The sequence below is a fragment of the Squalius cephalus genome (assembly GCF_949319135.1).
Source record: "Squalius cephalus genome assembly, chromosome: 20".
NCBI lineage: Eukaryota > Metazoa > Chordata > Actinopteri > Cypriniformes > Leuciscidae > Squalius > Squalius cephalus.
Genome location: NC_137141.1, coordinates 5,591,632 through 5,608,399, shown reverse-complemented (window position 1 = coordinate 5,608,399; position 16,768 = coordinate 5,591,632). Strand labels below are relative to the sequence as shown.

Here is a 16,768-nt window from a genome sequence, read left to right as displayed (position 1 = left end):
ACAAATGCTTTGCTGCATACCTCGGTTGTAACGAGTGGTTATTTCAGTCAAAGTTGCTCTTCTATCAGCTTGAATCAGTCGGCCCATTTTCCTCTGACCTCTAGCATCAATCTAGCGCCCACAGGACTTCCGCATACTGGATGTTTTTCCCTTTTCACACCATTCTTTGTAAACCCTAGAAATGGTTGTGCGTGAAAATCCCAGTAACTGAGCAGATTGTGAAATACTCAGACTGGCCCGTCTGGCACCAATAACCATGCCACGCTCAAAATTGCTTAAATCACCTTTCTTTCCCATTCTGACATTCAGTTTGGAGTTCAGGAGATTGTCTTGACCAGGACCACACCCCTAAATGCATTGAAGCAACTGCCATGTGATTGGTTGATTAGATAATTGCATTAATGAGAAATTGAACAGGTGTTCCTAATAATCCTTTAGGTGAGTGTATAATTACAATTTCAAGGGAATAATCGACAATTATGATTTTTGTCATAATCGTGCAGCCCTAATACTCTCCAGTCACAGCTGCCAATCACCACTCCGAATTACCATATATACCTCACTGATTCAACTTCGCTTTTTAAAGCGGGAGGGAGATCAAAATAGCGAAGAAAAGCGGAAAAAAAAAATCACTTTTCCCTTAATAATAAACATATTGAGTGTTATTGTGGTTTTCATTGATGTGCAACCTGCACATATTTGTTAACATCCCAAAAAATGTGACGCTTTAATGCAAGTATCGTATGGGTGATCTTAGGACAAGGATCTTAGATTCTCCAACTTACCCAGGTTCTCCAGGTCTTGGCGGGTGACAAACTTGTAGTCGTCATAGATGGTGCTCTCCGGGTTCTCCTCAAGCTCCTCGGTGAGGTTATCCAGGAAGGAGCACCAGCGTGGAGCCGGACCGAGAGCCTGAAACACAGCGACACACAACAGAGAAAACGCGAGTCAATGGCAAATAAGAAGTGGAAAAAAGGGTACATTATGGCAATATTATTTGTAAATGCCAATAATTTATGCTGAAAGAAACAACAACCCTCTGATCTTTACTACAAACCACCAGATAAAATGGTGGTTCACTTGAATAAATGATGACAGAATTCTATTAATATTGTACAGTAAAATGTACTTCTCAAAGTAATAATACCAACGTATAAAAACATTAGATTGATTTATTATTATTAGGAATATCAAAAAACCAAGATAGTTTAAAAGATGCTTTTACTTGTACAGTATACAAGTTCTGTTGTGCAGCCCCTTTTAAATTGTTAAAGTTATGATTTTTTTTTTCATTAGACATTTTTATTTGATTACATTTTAAATTATTTATTTAATTTTTGTTTTTAAGTTTTATGAATTTATTTTTTAGACTCCATTTTTGAGATCAAATTTTAATTAAATCCCGAAACATAATCCCGAAAAAAATACAATGGAGAAAACACAATCAGGCAACAAATAAAAAGGTTTTCATGTGTAAAAGAAGTAGCTTACTCTGAGGAGTTTACGCTGCAATTACATTCATTCTTGAAGTCTAACAAACACGTGGAATGCATACAGCCCAACCCTAATTGTGTGTTTGGAGGAAATGTGATGAAAATAACATAAAACAGGCTTCATTTTCTTTATGCAAATATGAAATGTTATTTAATTGTATCGGGTTTTTTTTAGTTTAGTGTGAAATGTGATCCAGACATTGATATAAGATTCACTGTTAGAAGTTCTGAACCATGTTCTGTTTGGCAGAAATGTCAGTGCTTTCATGAAGGGCTGATAAACTGAAATGATTTTATTGAGATCTCGAGTTTGTAGCTCTTATTTCTGTAATTGTGTGTACTCAACTCGGGTCCTGCCCTGACAGTCATTTGTGTCTCTCTTGTCTCTCTAAATTCTAGTCAAGTTTAATGTTTCTTTGTTTGTCTTGTGTCTGACCACATGACTCTGTCTTTGTTAATGTTGGTCATGTGCTCTTCTAGTCCCGCCTCCTTGTTTCCCGTCACCACGCCCCATTGTTTAGTCCTTTTCTTGTCCTCATTTGCTTTTGATTGTGTTCACCTGATCCTCATGTGCTCTGCTCTCTTTATATTGTACTCTTTTCCCTCTTGTCTTTGCAATTGTTGTGTGTGTGCGTTTCTCACAGATCTTGTAAGTCAATGCTAGATTTAGTTTTCTCTGTCAGTTCTAGCTTTGTATTTATTTCATTTAGGTTTTTTCAGTTTTTTCTTTGTTCCCAATTTTTATTCTAGTCAAGTTCCAGTATTCATTTTGCTCTAGTTCTATTGTTGTACGTGATTCGTCCAAAGACTAGCATAATCCCCCTGTAGTCAATCATTTTATCCAAATGAATATGCAAATGAGCCCCACCTCCACTCACTCACTCAGCTCAGAGATCCACTGGTTGACGATCACACGTTGATCTGATTGGTTACAAGGTAGTTTGTGACGTCAGAAACACCAGCGATTTCAAAGCGTGTTTTTGAGACTGTCTTTGGTTCACTGCAGTTTTAAAGGGATACTCAAATGAAAATTCTGTCATCATATACTCACCCTCATGTTGTTTCAAACCTGTATGAATTTCTTTCTTCTGCTGAACAGAAAGGAAGATATTTAGAAGAATATCAGTAACCAGGCAGTTTCTGGTCTCATTGACTTCCATAGTATATTTTTTTCCTACTATGGAAGTCAATGAGACCAGAAACTGTCTGGTTACTGATATTCTTCTAAATATCTTCCTTTCTGTTCAGCAGAAGAAAGAAATTCATACAGGTTTGAAACAACATGAGGGTGAGTATATGATGACAGAATTTTCATTTAAAGTGGAGTATCCCTTTAAGGAGAAAATACTCAGCAATGGTGTCGACTTATGAATTTGCACATGATTTGTCTTAAAGCATATTAAAAACTATAACTTTAACTATATAACTATATATAAGAGACTTATGCTATACAAAATAAACTTGCCTTGCCTTAACTAATATTTTATTTCTTTCCTCTCTTGTTCCCTGCAAGGTTGCAGTCTTGTTTCATTTCCTTTTTTCCAGTTTCCAGTTATTTATTTCTAGACGACTTTTGTTTGTTTCCTTATTTATTTGCTAGATCCTGTTATTACAATATTTAGTTTCTTTATTAGATTTTCTCTAGTCTTTACTCAGTTTAATTTGCTTTTATATCTTAAGTCTTGTCTTGTGTGTTGCGTTGACTCTCCTGGTCTGGCTAGTCCGGTGTTCCCTGAGCCGCTGTCTTGCGTCACATCTTTGCGGTCTCATCCCCGACCAACCTGTCCTCCAGTTGTGTGCCCTGTATTCCCTGTATTTCCACCTCAACTATCTTGTGCTGTTACTTTGTTGTCAATTAATAACAACCCTTGGTTATTCTGCATCTGGGTCCTCCCTCTCAGAATTCCTGACACAGACAGAATAAATGCTCTCTTACTGCCAAACACACAGCGTTATATAATGTGCAGGTCTGGATCAGAAGGCAGTTTCTCAGAAATGTTTCGGTTGCCCTTAACTACCACTGCTCTGTTAACTATAAACACTATAAAACCACTGGGAGGTTTGCATTCACTTAGAAAGACATGAAAAGGAGTAATTGGTAGAAGGCGTTCACGGACGTGCCGTGACTAATCAAGGTACAAAGGAAAAAAATGTGCTCAAAGCATCTGCTCGTTTTCACGTCATACTTCATTTCACGCCATCTGGTACTTACAGGAATGTAAAAGGTGTTCATTTTGGGATCTTCATTGGCAGTGAAGAGCATACCTGTAAATTGAGGCATACAGAAGCAATTAGAAAACAGAAACACCACACAAAACCCCTATATACGCGAGTCACCTTCAACAGCACGTGTCAGATGATGGTCTGATGGTCACAAGACGTGTGTGTGTGTGTGCAGGCCTTATCATTCTAGCTGTGTAAATATAATGCACTCACAATAAAGCAAAGCACAATGAACCGGTCACCATCGTTCATGTTTGAGATCAGTAAGATTTGGGTCAGCAAATCTCTTATGCTCACCATATTTTTGATCAAATGAATTGGACAGTAAAAAAACAGTAAAAAAAGAGTCACTATTATTACAATTATTATAATGAAAGATTTTATATAGAGTTACTGAGAACAAGAGTTACCGTATTGTTGTAAGATGTTTAATTGTATATTGTGTTATACTTTATATGAATGTATTTTTATATATATTTTAGTCATATATAAAAAAAAGTTTGCCATATATATATATGATTATATAATTATTATTTTGTCATATATAAAATGGCAATACAAATGTTTAATCATTAACAGAATATGCACTACCGTTCAAAAGTTTTTGAAAGAAGTCTCTTCTGCTCACCAAAGCTGCATTTATTTGATCAAAAATTATTGTGGAACATTATTAAAACAATTTAAAATATGAATATAATTTGAATATGTTTTAAAATGTAATTTATCCCTGAATTTTCAGCATCATTATTTATTATTTAATCAATGTTAAATCATCAATGTTAAAAACAGTTGTGCTGCTTCATTTTTATTTCTGGAAACCGTGGTATCTTTGAAAAGAGCAGCATTTATTTGTAATCGAAATCATTTGTAACATTATAAATGTCTTTACTGTGACTTTTGATAATTTAATGCGTCCTAGATGAATAAAAGTATTATTTTGGTTCAAAAAACAAAACTCTTGAACATTAGTGTGGGTGTGCTGGTTTTATGTATCACGGTCTTTCTTCTCACATTCAAAAAATATTTATTAAAACTGAAAACCCAAATCAGTACTTCACATCTATGTATTACTTTGGCATGTTGGCATTAATGCTAAATAAATCCTTCAGGACGATACAAGATCCTCTTTTGGTCCAGATCACCCTGCCGTGATAATGACTGGCAGATTGCCTTTTAAAAGGGGAGGGACACATTAAAAGCTCTTTATGGGGTTTTAAAAATCTAACAGTGTTTCGTTTAAGACAAGCAGAGACATTCTCATTCTAGAGAGCATCTGATTGGACAAAAAAATAAAAGTTTGTACACACCCCTGTGAGCAAGTTGAGATCCATCATTTTGCTCTGCTTTCCAGTAAGAGAAAAACTGTAACTTTTAAATATATATTTCGTCTACAAAGTTTATGTTGGCAACCTCCAGCAGTGTATAAATGACCTTAAAGCTCACACACAAGGGCGAAATGCCACAAAATTCAAATTTAGGTTTCATGGGGTCAGATAGAAATGAACTAGTATCTTATTGTGGTTAAACTTCAGTTCTATTTGTGTGAACTAACCAGAGCCGGGGTAGAGACACACATCATTGATGTTGGCCTGCGGTTCGATGGAGGAAAATACTCTTCCCTGAAATCAAAAAAAAAAAAAAAAAGAAAAAAAGTAGTTATGCTTTTGATGTTTTTCCAATAAAGGATCCATGCTGAACGTCTGGATAAAGAAATACACCAGCGAAGCCGGTCTTACATTGTCTTTGTGCCACATCTTGATGATTTTGGAGTCGGCGGACAGCACCAGGTCCAGCGGCTCGTGGAAGTGAAGGGATTTGATGGGAAGACCATAGTAATGATCTTTAACTAGCAGAGGATGTGAAGAACGAAGATCATAGACGAGGATCTGAGAAGAAATCACAACTCCAAGTCAAAACAAGCACTGATGGCATGAATCTGAGTTCACGTTTGCTCTCTCCTTTGAGCGGTGTCGTCTCTATTTTACCAGGACTTTACACTTTAAATGTGAGGGTTAAATCAGTAGTGACCTGTCCGGTGCTGGTGCCCACCGCCATTCCCAGAGAGCCGTTGAACTTCAGAGCGCTGACGGACGGCAGACCTTCCACCCTTCAAACACAGGACGTCAGACGGTTATTATAGAGTTGTCGAAAGTACCGACTTCGGTACCAAGTCGGCACAGAAATTAAAAAAATGTGACGCTTTGAGCGCTATCATAAACGCCTCTGATTGGCCGTTGTGTTCATGCGCTCATCAAATATGTCTGTGATTGGCTACAATGATTAGCGCTTCAAAAACATGTTGTAAATATACATCAATGCCGCTCTTCACCGAGCGTTTGAAAGCCGTCTATCAGCGGACCGGTCCTGCTTGTGCTTTCAATCTCTCTCGCTTTTTAAAACACTTAGCGTCACATTTTTAAATTTCAGTACCGACTCGGTACCGAAGTCGGAACTTTTGACAACACTACATTATTACTTAAGTCAGTGTGCTTTACAATAGGGCTGCACGATATTGAAGAAAAGTGCGATATGCAATAACTCATTAAATAATGTGATATTCGATATGCGATATGATAATGCTTAAAGTGTGTAAAATAATCTTAAATTATCTTTAAAATATATTTTAATATATAAAAGTTTGAAACATGGAAGATTTTATTTAATGTTTTTGAAAGAAGTCTATTATGCTGATCAAGGCTGCATTTAAAGGTAACACTTTACCATTAATTAGTTAACATTAGATAACATGAACTAACAAATGTACAAGACTTCTACAGCATTTACAGCAATCTTAGTTCAATATTTACTAATACATTATTCAAATCAAAAGTTGTATCTGTTAACACTAGTTAATGCACAGTGAACTAACATGAACATTCAACATTTCATCAAGCTTTTTTATCAACATTTACAAAGGTTAATAAATGCTGAATATTGCTCAGTGTAAGTTCATGTTACCTAACTAATGCATTAATGCTAACAAATGACACTAGTGTAAAGTGTATGCCATATATTTGATCACAGTAAAAACAGTAATGTTGTGAAATACTATTACAAATTTAAAATAACTATTGTGAATATTTATATAAAGTGTAATTTATTCCTGTGATCAAAGCTGTATTTTCAGCATCATTACTCCAGTCTTCAGTGTCACATGATCCTTCAGAAATCACTCTAATATGCCACTTAATATTTTTGAAGAAACCATGATCATTTTCAGGAATCTTTGTTGAACAGAAAGTTCAAAAGAAAATACATTTCTATTTTAACAGAAATTTTTTATAGAAATATTTTGTAACATTATAAATGTCTTTACAATCACTTTTGATCAATTTAATGCATCCTTGCTGAAGAAAAAGTTTTTTTTTTCAAATCTTATAATAATAATAATAATAAAATATTTATTGAGCATCAAATCAGCATATTAGAATGATATCTGAAGTATCAAGACTGGAGTAATGATGCTGAAAATTCAGCTTTGATCACAGGAATACACTGCATTTTTACATATGGGTCATTGACGAATAAGGTTTTTAAAAGTGTAAAAAAATAGAATGGAGATATAACTATATTTGAAACCATTTTTTTTAGTTCACTTAGTTTTTTTAGTTTAAGATTTTGTGGTTTGTACAATCAATTAACACTGTTTTTTGTCATTTTTTACAAGATGGAAAAAATGTCACCAAAAAAGTCATTCGGTTTAACCACTGATTTGAAAGTTAAAAACTAATTTGACATTGATGTTGAGAGAGTATATAGTGTGTACCACAGAAGAAATATTAAAACAAATTATTACTGATCTCATAAATGTAATCATTTATTGGACTACTCTAAACACTCCAACATATTCAAGTAAAACATTGCACAGGGAAAGGAGAAAAAAGAGCCTTATCTGCTTTATATTTGTATTATTGTAGTTCATTTAGTTATTAAAAACAATATTATTCCATTTAAATATTTACTATATCGGTTTTACCGAATGACATTTTGACACTTCAAAATCTTTAAAATACCTTTATATGTAGTAAAATATAATTAAAACCTTTTGGATTCAGTAAAAGAGATCAAGTTGTACTACCTTACATACTTTGGATGGATGTTATATATTTGTTTTTTTATTATTATTAAGGCCTTTGGACAAAAAAAAAAAAGACCCGTCACGTCATTGACCCATATATAGAAATCAGTTCTTTAAATTGTAATAGCATTTCAAAATATTACTGATTTTCTGGTATTTTTGATCAAATAAATGCAGCCTAGCAGGAGAGACATCTTTCAAAAACATAAAACCCTGTAATTTTTCCACACTTCTGACCAGCAGAGTATATTTACTGCGATATCTCAGGTCTTCTGAAGCCATATGATAAACAGAGAAAATCTAGTTTAACAGTCGACATTTCCATTGCACAACACTTGTTGACATGAGTCGCCAGAAAAACATAATCATGCGAGTATTGATAGGACGAGATGGAGAGTAAACAATGACAAATGGCTCATTCTTGGCTGAACACTGAACTATTTCTGTTCATGAATGAAACTTACTCAGTGGCGTCAGTGATGCTGCTGAGAGCGCAGTCCAGAACGCCCACTCGACCCCGGACACGAGGATCCCAGCAGTCCACTCTGCCCTTCACAAACACACACGCTCATTGATACACAGCGGCACAAACATCAGTCAGTCTCCTGATATCAACACATACCTCTAATGTTCCCGCAGCAAACAAGTTATGGACGGGGTTGATGTCGCACACGTTGATTTCCCTGCGGAAATATGAGAATTAATGTTTGGCAGTTTATCATCATGCAGTGAAACATCTCAAACTATCATAAACAGCATTTTCTGTTCCTCTCTTATATCTTATTGTAGCAGTCGCTCTTTAATTGAGAGAATATATGTGTCATTTTAAATGTGTACGTCACACAGCTAGACTATGCATTAAAAACGTAAAGAAATAGTGATCATCTAACTAAAAATAAACATTTCTAATATTAGGGGTGTAACGATGCCCTCATGTCACGATTCGATACACGATACTGAACACACGATACCATATTATTGTGATACTACAAGACATATGATAAAAGGTTAACAAAAAATGTACTGTTGATTAAAATGCTAAATTTGGTATTACATTGTGTGTGTAAATGAATAGTCTTGGACTTGCTGCTGGAAACCCAAAGCACAGGACAATAGAGACACCAGAATAACAATGAAGCTGAAAATACACAATTATTTTAAACTAACATACAGGCACTCCTTCACTGACTAGATATACAGTATTTAAAATAACATAGGCCACTTTTTACTGGCAACATCAGATATTTGGCATCATCAGGACACACAAATATTCCCCCATTGCATTATTATACATTATATTCAACATTATATATAGTAGTTTAATGTAGTACTGACACTAAAACTCTGAAAACTTGAATTTGTTCTCAAACAGAAATTGTAATTTTGGGTGAATTATACACGATACATATTGATGCATTTTTTTACTGCGATATATTGTGACACGAAATATTGTTACACCCCTATTCCTTATAGAATCGAATCATTGGAAATGCTCCTGAAGTGTTGGTGTTTGTGACTGTAGAAGTGCGCCCTCTGGTGGAGAGATACTTACGCCGCATCGGTCTGTAAGGAGTTCAGGAATCGTCCCTGTTCAAGATTCAGCCTGAAGATCTCTGAGCTACACGTGCATTTCATTCCGAAGAACAAAAGAGAGGACACAAAGTTAGGAGTTAACAGGGATTTGCACAGAGTCCCGTGTATGTCTATCATATGTAATGGTCCTAAAGGTCGTTTAATAAAAAAAAAAAATCGAAGCCAATCGTAGATAAAAGGTCCATTCACGTCGGGAGTGAACTGAAAAAGCACACTGGGTGTTCACTTGCGTGTCAGATGGACAGACGTCAGCCCACATTTTTCAACCATCATCTGATTATAAATATTTCACTTGCTTTAATGCATTTATATACTGATAGCATCATAGCTTATGCATTACTGATAGCTAATGACACAGATACGCAAATAAATGGATGTGAAATATTACGCTACTGGTCAAAAGCTTGGGATCAGTAAGATGTTTTATGTTTCGGAGAGAAGTCTCTTCTGCTCACCAAGGCTGCATTTATTTGATCAAAAATATAATAAAAACAGTAATATTGTGAAAAACAGCATCAAAAGAATTTATTTGAAATCGAAATCGTTTGTAATATTATAAATGTCTTCACTGTCACTTCTGATCAATCAAAAGCATTCTTGCTCAATAAAAGTGGTCTTAAAAAAATAAAAGAAATAGTGACACTTTACAATAAGGTTTCGTTCTATAACATTTATTAATCTTAGTTAATGTTAATTTTAGCATTTACCTATACATTCAAATCAAAAGTTGTGTTAACATTAGTTAATGCAGTGTGAACTAACATGAACAAGCAATGAACAGGTGGATTTTATTAACTAACATTAACAAAGATTAATAAATACAGTAACAAATGTATTACTCATGTTACAGTTCATGTTAGTTTGTACATTGATAATGTTAGCAAAAGAAATGTTAGCACGAGTATTACCAATTATCTTACTGATCCCTTACTAAAAGCAGAAAAAGAAAAGAAAAGAAAAAGTGAGCAGAATGAAATGTAAAGATATTAAAATTAGGGCTGTCAAACGATTAATCGCATCCAAAATAAAAGTCTGTTTTTACATAATATATGTGTGTGTACGGTGTATAATTATTTTCTATATATAAATACACACACATGCATGTAAGAAATATTTGCATGTATATACTGTGTATATATATTTATATTATATATAATTTATATTATATATAAATATTTTATATATAAATAACAAATTTTTCTTAAATATATACATGCATGTGTGTGTATTTATATATAGAAAATAATTATACACTGTACACAGACATATATTATGTAAAAACAAACTTTTATTTTGGATGCATCGTTTGACAGCCCTAATTAAAATATAAAATTGGAAATAAAAAAACTAGCAGTTTAAGGATGATTATACAAATACAAGCATACGTTTGACCAATCATACAGTCCAGACAACCATAAAAGGAATATATTCAGTATAATGACAACAGTATGTTTGCTCTTGGTGTGAACAGTCTCTGTTTTTACCTGGCACCAACAAAGTAGAGATCGCAGGACGGGTAGTGGTAGGAGAAGTCCCGGCCAAACTTGGGGATGCGTGTCTTATAGTAGTGTCCGTGCTGAGAGTGGAACGACACACTGCGGTCGATGTGCAGAAACACCAGCTGGGACACACAAAAACACACTAAATGGATCCTTCTGAAATCACATCACATTTGTTTTTCTATTCAAGTCATGGCTCTAAAAATCCATTTTAAAGCATGAAAAAGGCGTTGGGAAGAAAAGGCTATTGCAAATTTCTTTTTCATGCAGACTTTAAAACAATTTAAAGACCCCCTGTGGTGAAAATCCAGCTTTTAATGTTGTTTATATGTCTATGTGTTGTTTTTAATAAGACAAACCATGTGTAAGTTCATAAGTTGACAGCATTGCTGAGTATTTTCTCCTTAAAACTGCAGTGAACCAAAGACAGTCTCAAAAACACACTTTGTTTGGTGTTTCTGACGTCACAAACTACCTTGTAACCAATCAGATCAACGTGTGATCGTCAACCAGTGGATCTCTGAGCTGAGTGAGTGAGTGGAGGCGGGGCTCATTTACATATTCATAGAACCGCGCATACTAAATGAGGCAAGGGTGTCGAGTTACATTCAAGGTATTTTAAGGCATGACAAAAAAAAATTTCCGAGGAAAAATATTTTAAATATGTAATTTTGGTGATCAAAGATGAGTTTTAAGGGATAAAATGATTGACTACAGGGGGATTATGCTAGTCTTTGGACGAATCACGTACAACAATAACATAAACACCAGACAAACAGAAAGAGACACACAGGCCGTTTGGGTTTACCTTCGAGTAGTCGTCTGATAGGATGTCAAACGCCACCACTGTGAGGGGAATAAACCAATGTCATCATCAAGCAGCTTTAACCATCATCTGTCGTGTTATTCGTAATCAGCGGCACATTAATGACAGCTCAGGTTGTTTTTGTGTGGACAGTCTCATTAAATATTCAGTGCTCTGGGCTTTTATTACAGAGACCACTAACACTAGCACACATAACATGAAGGCGTTCAGACCCTGCATGCTGATTGGCCGATAACATCACATTAGCATGCATTATACAGTTGTTATAACACTTACCATCAGAGTCCAGGCACCTCTCAAACTTCAGAGACAACTGGTAAGTGTCATAGCATCGGACTCTAGGTTTGTACGTGCCTGAAAGCATTCAAAAAGATGTCAGTGTTCACCATCATCTGTCCCCGCTCTATATTCAGCAGAGGTGGAAAGTCCAGGGGTCATAAAGTAAAAGTCCTGCCATATGTTTACTCCACCCATGAACTTAGCCAGCTGATTTCACTTATTAGTTCTACTTAGCTAGTATCTAGTATAAAAACTGTGCTAATTAGCAAATCCAGGTGATTGGAACAGAATACTGAGGAGGACTTTTACTTTCTGAACCTGGACTTTCCACCTGATATTCAGCTTATACACAGCACAGGTAAAGCTGGTAAAGACACAGACCTGCCGCTAAAACGAACTGGCCATCTCGTGACACTTTGATGGAGGTGCAGACTGTGGGCATCTCAAAATCCTGGATGAGCTCGATCCTCCTCTGGATGTCTATTACACACACACACACACAGAAATACATAACCACGTTTCTTTATTTAAAAGCTCTACAGAAGAAAGTGTGGAAAGCTGTGCTAAAGACGGTATAACTAATACATCAAATTATGATTTAAGAAGTCTGCTTTTAGCTGAAATTAATAGAAAAAGATCATACTATATAGGCCATAGAAATATGCAAATATTATTATTATTAATAATAAAGGTAATATTGCCAAGGTATAAACTGAATCACTGGGGAACAAACACACACACACACACAAGTTTCACAAAAAAATGATATGCATTTCACTAAATTAAAGGGTGCCGTACATTTTAATCACATTCAAGTCGGTTTTAACACATTTCAAAAAAATGATTATTAGAGCATTATTTAACATAAAATGTTGAACTAACTCACCAACATCCTTATTCTGTAAAACTCTCTTCTTTCGATCAGACAGCCACTGAAATAAACATATGCAATTAAGGCTGCAACTAATGATTGTTTTGATAATTTATTAATCATACAAGATTGTATGATTAAAAAAAAAAAAATATATATATATATATATATATATATATATATATATATATATATATATATGATTAGATGTTCAAAAAACATTTCTGATTATTATCAATGTTAAAAACTGCATTTTGCTGCTTAATATTTTTTTATAACCTGTGATGCTTTTTTCAGGAATAATTGATTAATAAAAAATGTATTTAATCAAAATAGAAGTCTTTTCTAACAATAAAATCTTTAATATCACTTTTTATTCATTTAACACATCCTTGCTGAATAAAAGTATTAATTTCTTACAAAAAAAAAAAGATAAAACAATTACTGACTCCAAACTTTTGAACGGTAGTGTATATTATTAGAAAACATTGTTTATTTTGAATAATTGCAGTTCTTTTGAACATTTTATTCATCAAAGACTCCTGGAAAAAGTATCAAAGGTTATAATAAATATTAAGCAGCACAACCGTTTCCAACACCGATCATAAATCATCATATTAGAGTGATTTCTGAAGGATCATGTGACGCTGAAGACTGGAGTAAGGATGCTGAAAATACAGCTTTGATCACAGGAATAAATTACAAAATATATCCAACAACAACATCATTATTTTAAATTGTAATAATGTTTCACAATATTACTTTTTTCTGTATTTTTGTTCAAATAAACTGCCTTGATGAGCAGAAGAGACTTCTTTTAAAAACATTAAAAATAGTAAAACTTTTTGTAATAGTAATATCAGTAACAAACTTTTGACAGACAGACAGACAGATAGATAGAGATTTAACATTAAATTTAAAATGATAAAAGCAAAAGCACAGATGTGTTCTAGTTCTACAAGTAAACATTACATGAGGTGCATTCATAATTGTTAAAAACTAGAGTTGAATATAAACATATAAACATGTATATTAGCATTATCATATCATAAAAAAACTGTTAGTGGCATCACTGACACACCATAATGTAATATATAACATTCCTGTAATAGTATATATGTCCAAAGCATTAGTATTTATACTCATTTACTAAAAGAGTCTTGAATGTAAACTCACACTAGCTGTGTACATACAAATAACGTGGAAACAATATAATTATTTTACATGCATTGAAAACAGGCTTATTTTATTCATAATTACTGAAACACATTTGTTGAAGAGGGGTCTGTAATTGACAGGTAAAATTAGTAACACTACTAAGCTATGCGGGTTAGACTTGTGATGTGTGATTTAGAGGTAAATGATGAGGTTTTACACTACAATGTTTACTGTCACTGTATTTACCCGGCTAACTACCAACACGCTTCAGACTAACACAAACAGAAGAAGAGTTTTACCTCCGGAAGAGATTTCCCGTGACTCAGATTATATATCTTCACGTTATTCACACTAGACACCTGCATCTCTAAAGCGCTCAGACAGAGCTTTCAAACATATCACATAAAGTCATGTAAAAGCTGAAGAACTGATGTTAGCTGGGATGAACATCAGCACAAAACCCACGTGGATCCACAACAGGAAGTGAAGAAAAAATGGATGAAGTCCGTGTGGAAACACATCCGGCGACAATAGTTCCGAGCGTTCACCGATCGCTGAGAATAGAGAGGCTTTTATTTTTATTTTTAAAAATGTAGCAATTTATTGGTAACATTAACATTTAATAATAATAATAATAATAATAAAATACAGTCAAAAATAGCCACTACTAATTCTTCGGTGCTCTAATTTGAAATAAATGTTCCTGTTATGGCAAAGCCCCATTTTTAGAACAAAATAATCCAGCAACATTAAAATCTGCCATTAAGATTATTTTGGTAAGAGATGTTAAGTGTTAATGATAGATGTTAAGAGATTCTTACACAGTGACAGAACGCAAACCTGTAACATAGTAACATAGTTGACTGGAAACATTGTCAACTGTTGTGTCTCACAGATGTTAAATCATGAGTATAGTTGACAGGGAAATTTAATTGTAAATTTCACCATTTTGATTTATAATTTCAATGGGTGGCCTTACTTGTCCAACAGGATAACCTCAAATTTTAATATATATTTTAACTGAAATCATAAAAAATAACATAAATACATCAAATAACATTAAAATAAAAATCAATAAAGATGTTTTTTCCTCTTCTTTTTGTGGTTCCGCTGTGACCACTAGACTTGCCATGGCCGGAGAATTAAAAAATATTTTACAGTGGGGAAAATAATTATTTGATCTCCGGATTTTGTAAGTTTGCCCACTTACAAAGAAATTGAGGGTCTATAATTTTTATAGTAGGTTTATTTTAACGGAGAGAGACAGAATATAAACCAAAAAATCCAGAAAAACACATTATTTAAAGTGTGTAAATAAGTTTTTGATCCCCTACCAACCAGCAAGAAATCTGCCTCCCACAGATTGGTTATGTGCCCATGTGGAACACAAATTAGTCCTGTCACTTTAAGAAAGTACTCCTAATATCAGCTCGTTATGTGTATAAAAGACACCTGTCCACAGAATCTGTATCTTCCATTCCAACCTCTCCACCACAGCAAGACCAAAGAGCTGTCAAAGGACATCAGGGACCTGCTCAAAGACTGTAGACGTGCACAAGGCTGGGATGGGCTGCAAGACCATCAGCAAGAAGCTTGGTGAGAAGGAGACTTGTTAGTGTGATCATTCGGAAATGGAAGAAATACAAAATAACCATCAATCGCCCTCGGTCTGGAGCTCCATGCAAGATCTGGCCTCATGGGGTACGGATGATCATGAGAAAGGTGAGGGATCAGAACTACATTGTTAATGATCTCAAGGCAAGGTTGGGACTACGGTCACCCTTCATTTCTTTGTAAGTGGGCGAACTTACAAAGTCAGCAGGGGATCAAATAATTATTTTCCCCACTGTACTTGTCCAACAGGATAACTTCAAATTTGAATATATATTTTAATTGAAATCATTGAAATCATAAAAATAACATAAATACATCAAATAACAGTTCAATAAGGTTTTTTTTTTTTTTTTTTTGTGTGGTTCCGCTGTGACCATTAGACTTGCCATGGCCGGAGAAATAATATATTTTTAATATATTAAAAATATTTGTAATTAAAGTCCCGATGAAATTAAAATGGACCATTCTTATTTTTTATTTAATATTTTTTTATTTAATATTTAATTTGTGTTTAATATTATTTAATATTTATAATATATGATTTATCAGTGCTCATCATTATTGTTTTAAATTCATGTGGCTGGTAATCTTAAATCAGAATATTATCTTGCCCTCCCTCTTGCAGAAACTCTTCTCTTCTCTGATGACGAGGGCGGGGCAACCTGTCACTCACATGAGATCAGCCAATAGCAAACCACAACCATCCAATCACATTTGTTCTCGTTCCATAAGCCGTTTCAATCGGATATACGGCACAATAGGGAAGAAAAAACTATTGAAACTTCTGTTAATTGATGACTTTAAATACATTTTTAAAATATATACTCACTCAACCGGTGGTGCTTGAGGTTTTGAGAGCCTGACCCCAATATTGGCAATGAATAGACAATGCCCTCGCATGATAAACATTTCTAGACCCCCAGCCAGAAGAAAAAGAAAATGAGATGAGAACAATAGCTGCCTACACAGCCAAAATAAGCAGACAGTCATGCTTTTAAAAAACGTGATGGGAAACGAATTGTACTGTATGCAACGTGAGAAGAGCGTGTGTCTCTCATTATGGTGTGTTTGCACACAACACCTGTTCTCTCTCAACGATCAATTTACATAACAGTGCACTGTCTGCCTTACCTC

The 16,768-nt window shown here is 34.4% G+C and overlaps 1 protein-coding gene across 1 annotated transcript in view; it reads right to left on the bottom strand.

Annotated features, from left to right (window-relative positions):
• nol10 (nucleolar protein 10) overlaps positions 1 to 14,520 on the bottom strand; it is a 42,728-nt gene extending 28,208 nt beyond the window's left edge. Inside the window, exons 1-14 of the mRNA XM_079853697.1 lie at positions 14,320 to 14,520; positions 12,878 to 12,923; positions 12,373 to 12,471; positions 11,989 to 12,066; positions 11,695 to 11,732; positions 10,872 to 11,008; positions 9,347 to 9,412; positions 8,417 to 8,477; positions 8,259 to 8,344; positions 5,745 to 5,823; positions 5,453 to 5,602; positions 5,269 to 5,335; positions 3,706 to 3,758; positions 786 to 912 (exon numbers count right to left, since the gene is read on the bottom strand). Of these exons, the coding sequence (XP_079709823.1) occupies positions 786 to 912; positions 3,706 to 3,758; positions 5,269 to 5,335; positions 5,453 to 5,602; positions 5,745 to 5,823; positions 8,259 to 8,344; positions 8,417 to 8,477; positions 9,347 to 9,412; positions 10,872 to 11,008; positions 11,695 to 11,732; positions 11,989 to 12,066; positions 12,373 to 12,471; positions 12,878 to 12,923; positions 14,320 to 14,385 (1,153 nt within the window). The 5' untranslated portion in view covers positions 14,386 to 14,520. The remainder of the gene's footprint in view (positions 1 to 785; positions 913 to 3,705; positions 3,759 to 5,268; positions 5,336 to 5,452; positions 5,603 to 5,744; positions 5,824 to 8,258; positions 8,345 to 8,416; positions 8,478 to 9,346; positions 9,413 to 10,871; positions 11,009 to 11,694; positions 11,733 to 11,988; positions 12,067 to 12,372; positions 12,472 to 12,877; positions 12,924 to 14,319) is intronic.
• Between the last annotated feature and the right edge of the window lie 2,248 nt (positions 14,521 to 16,768).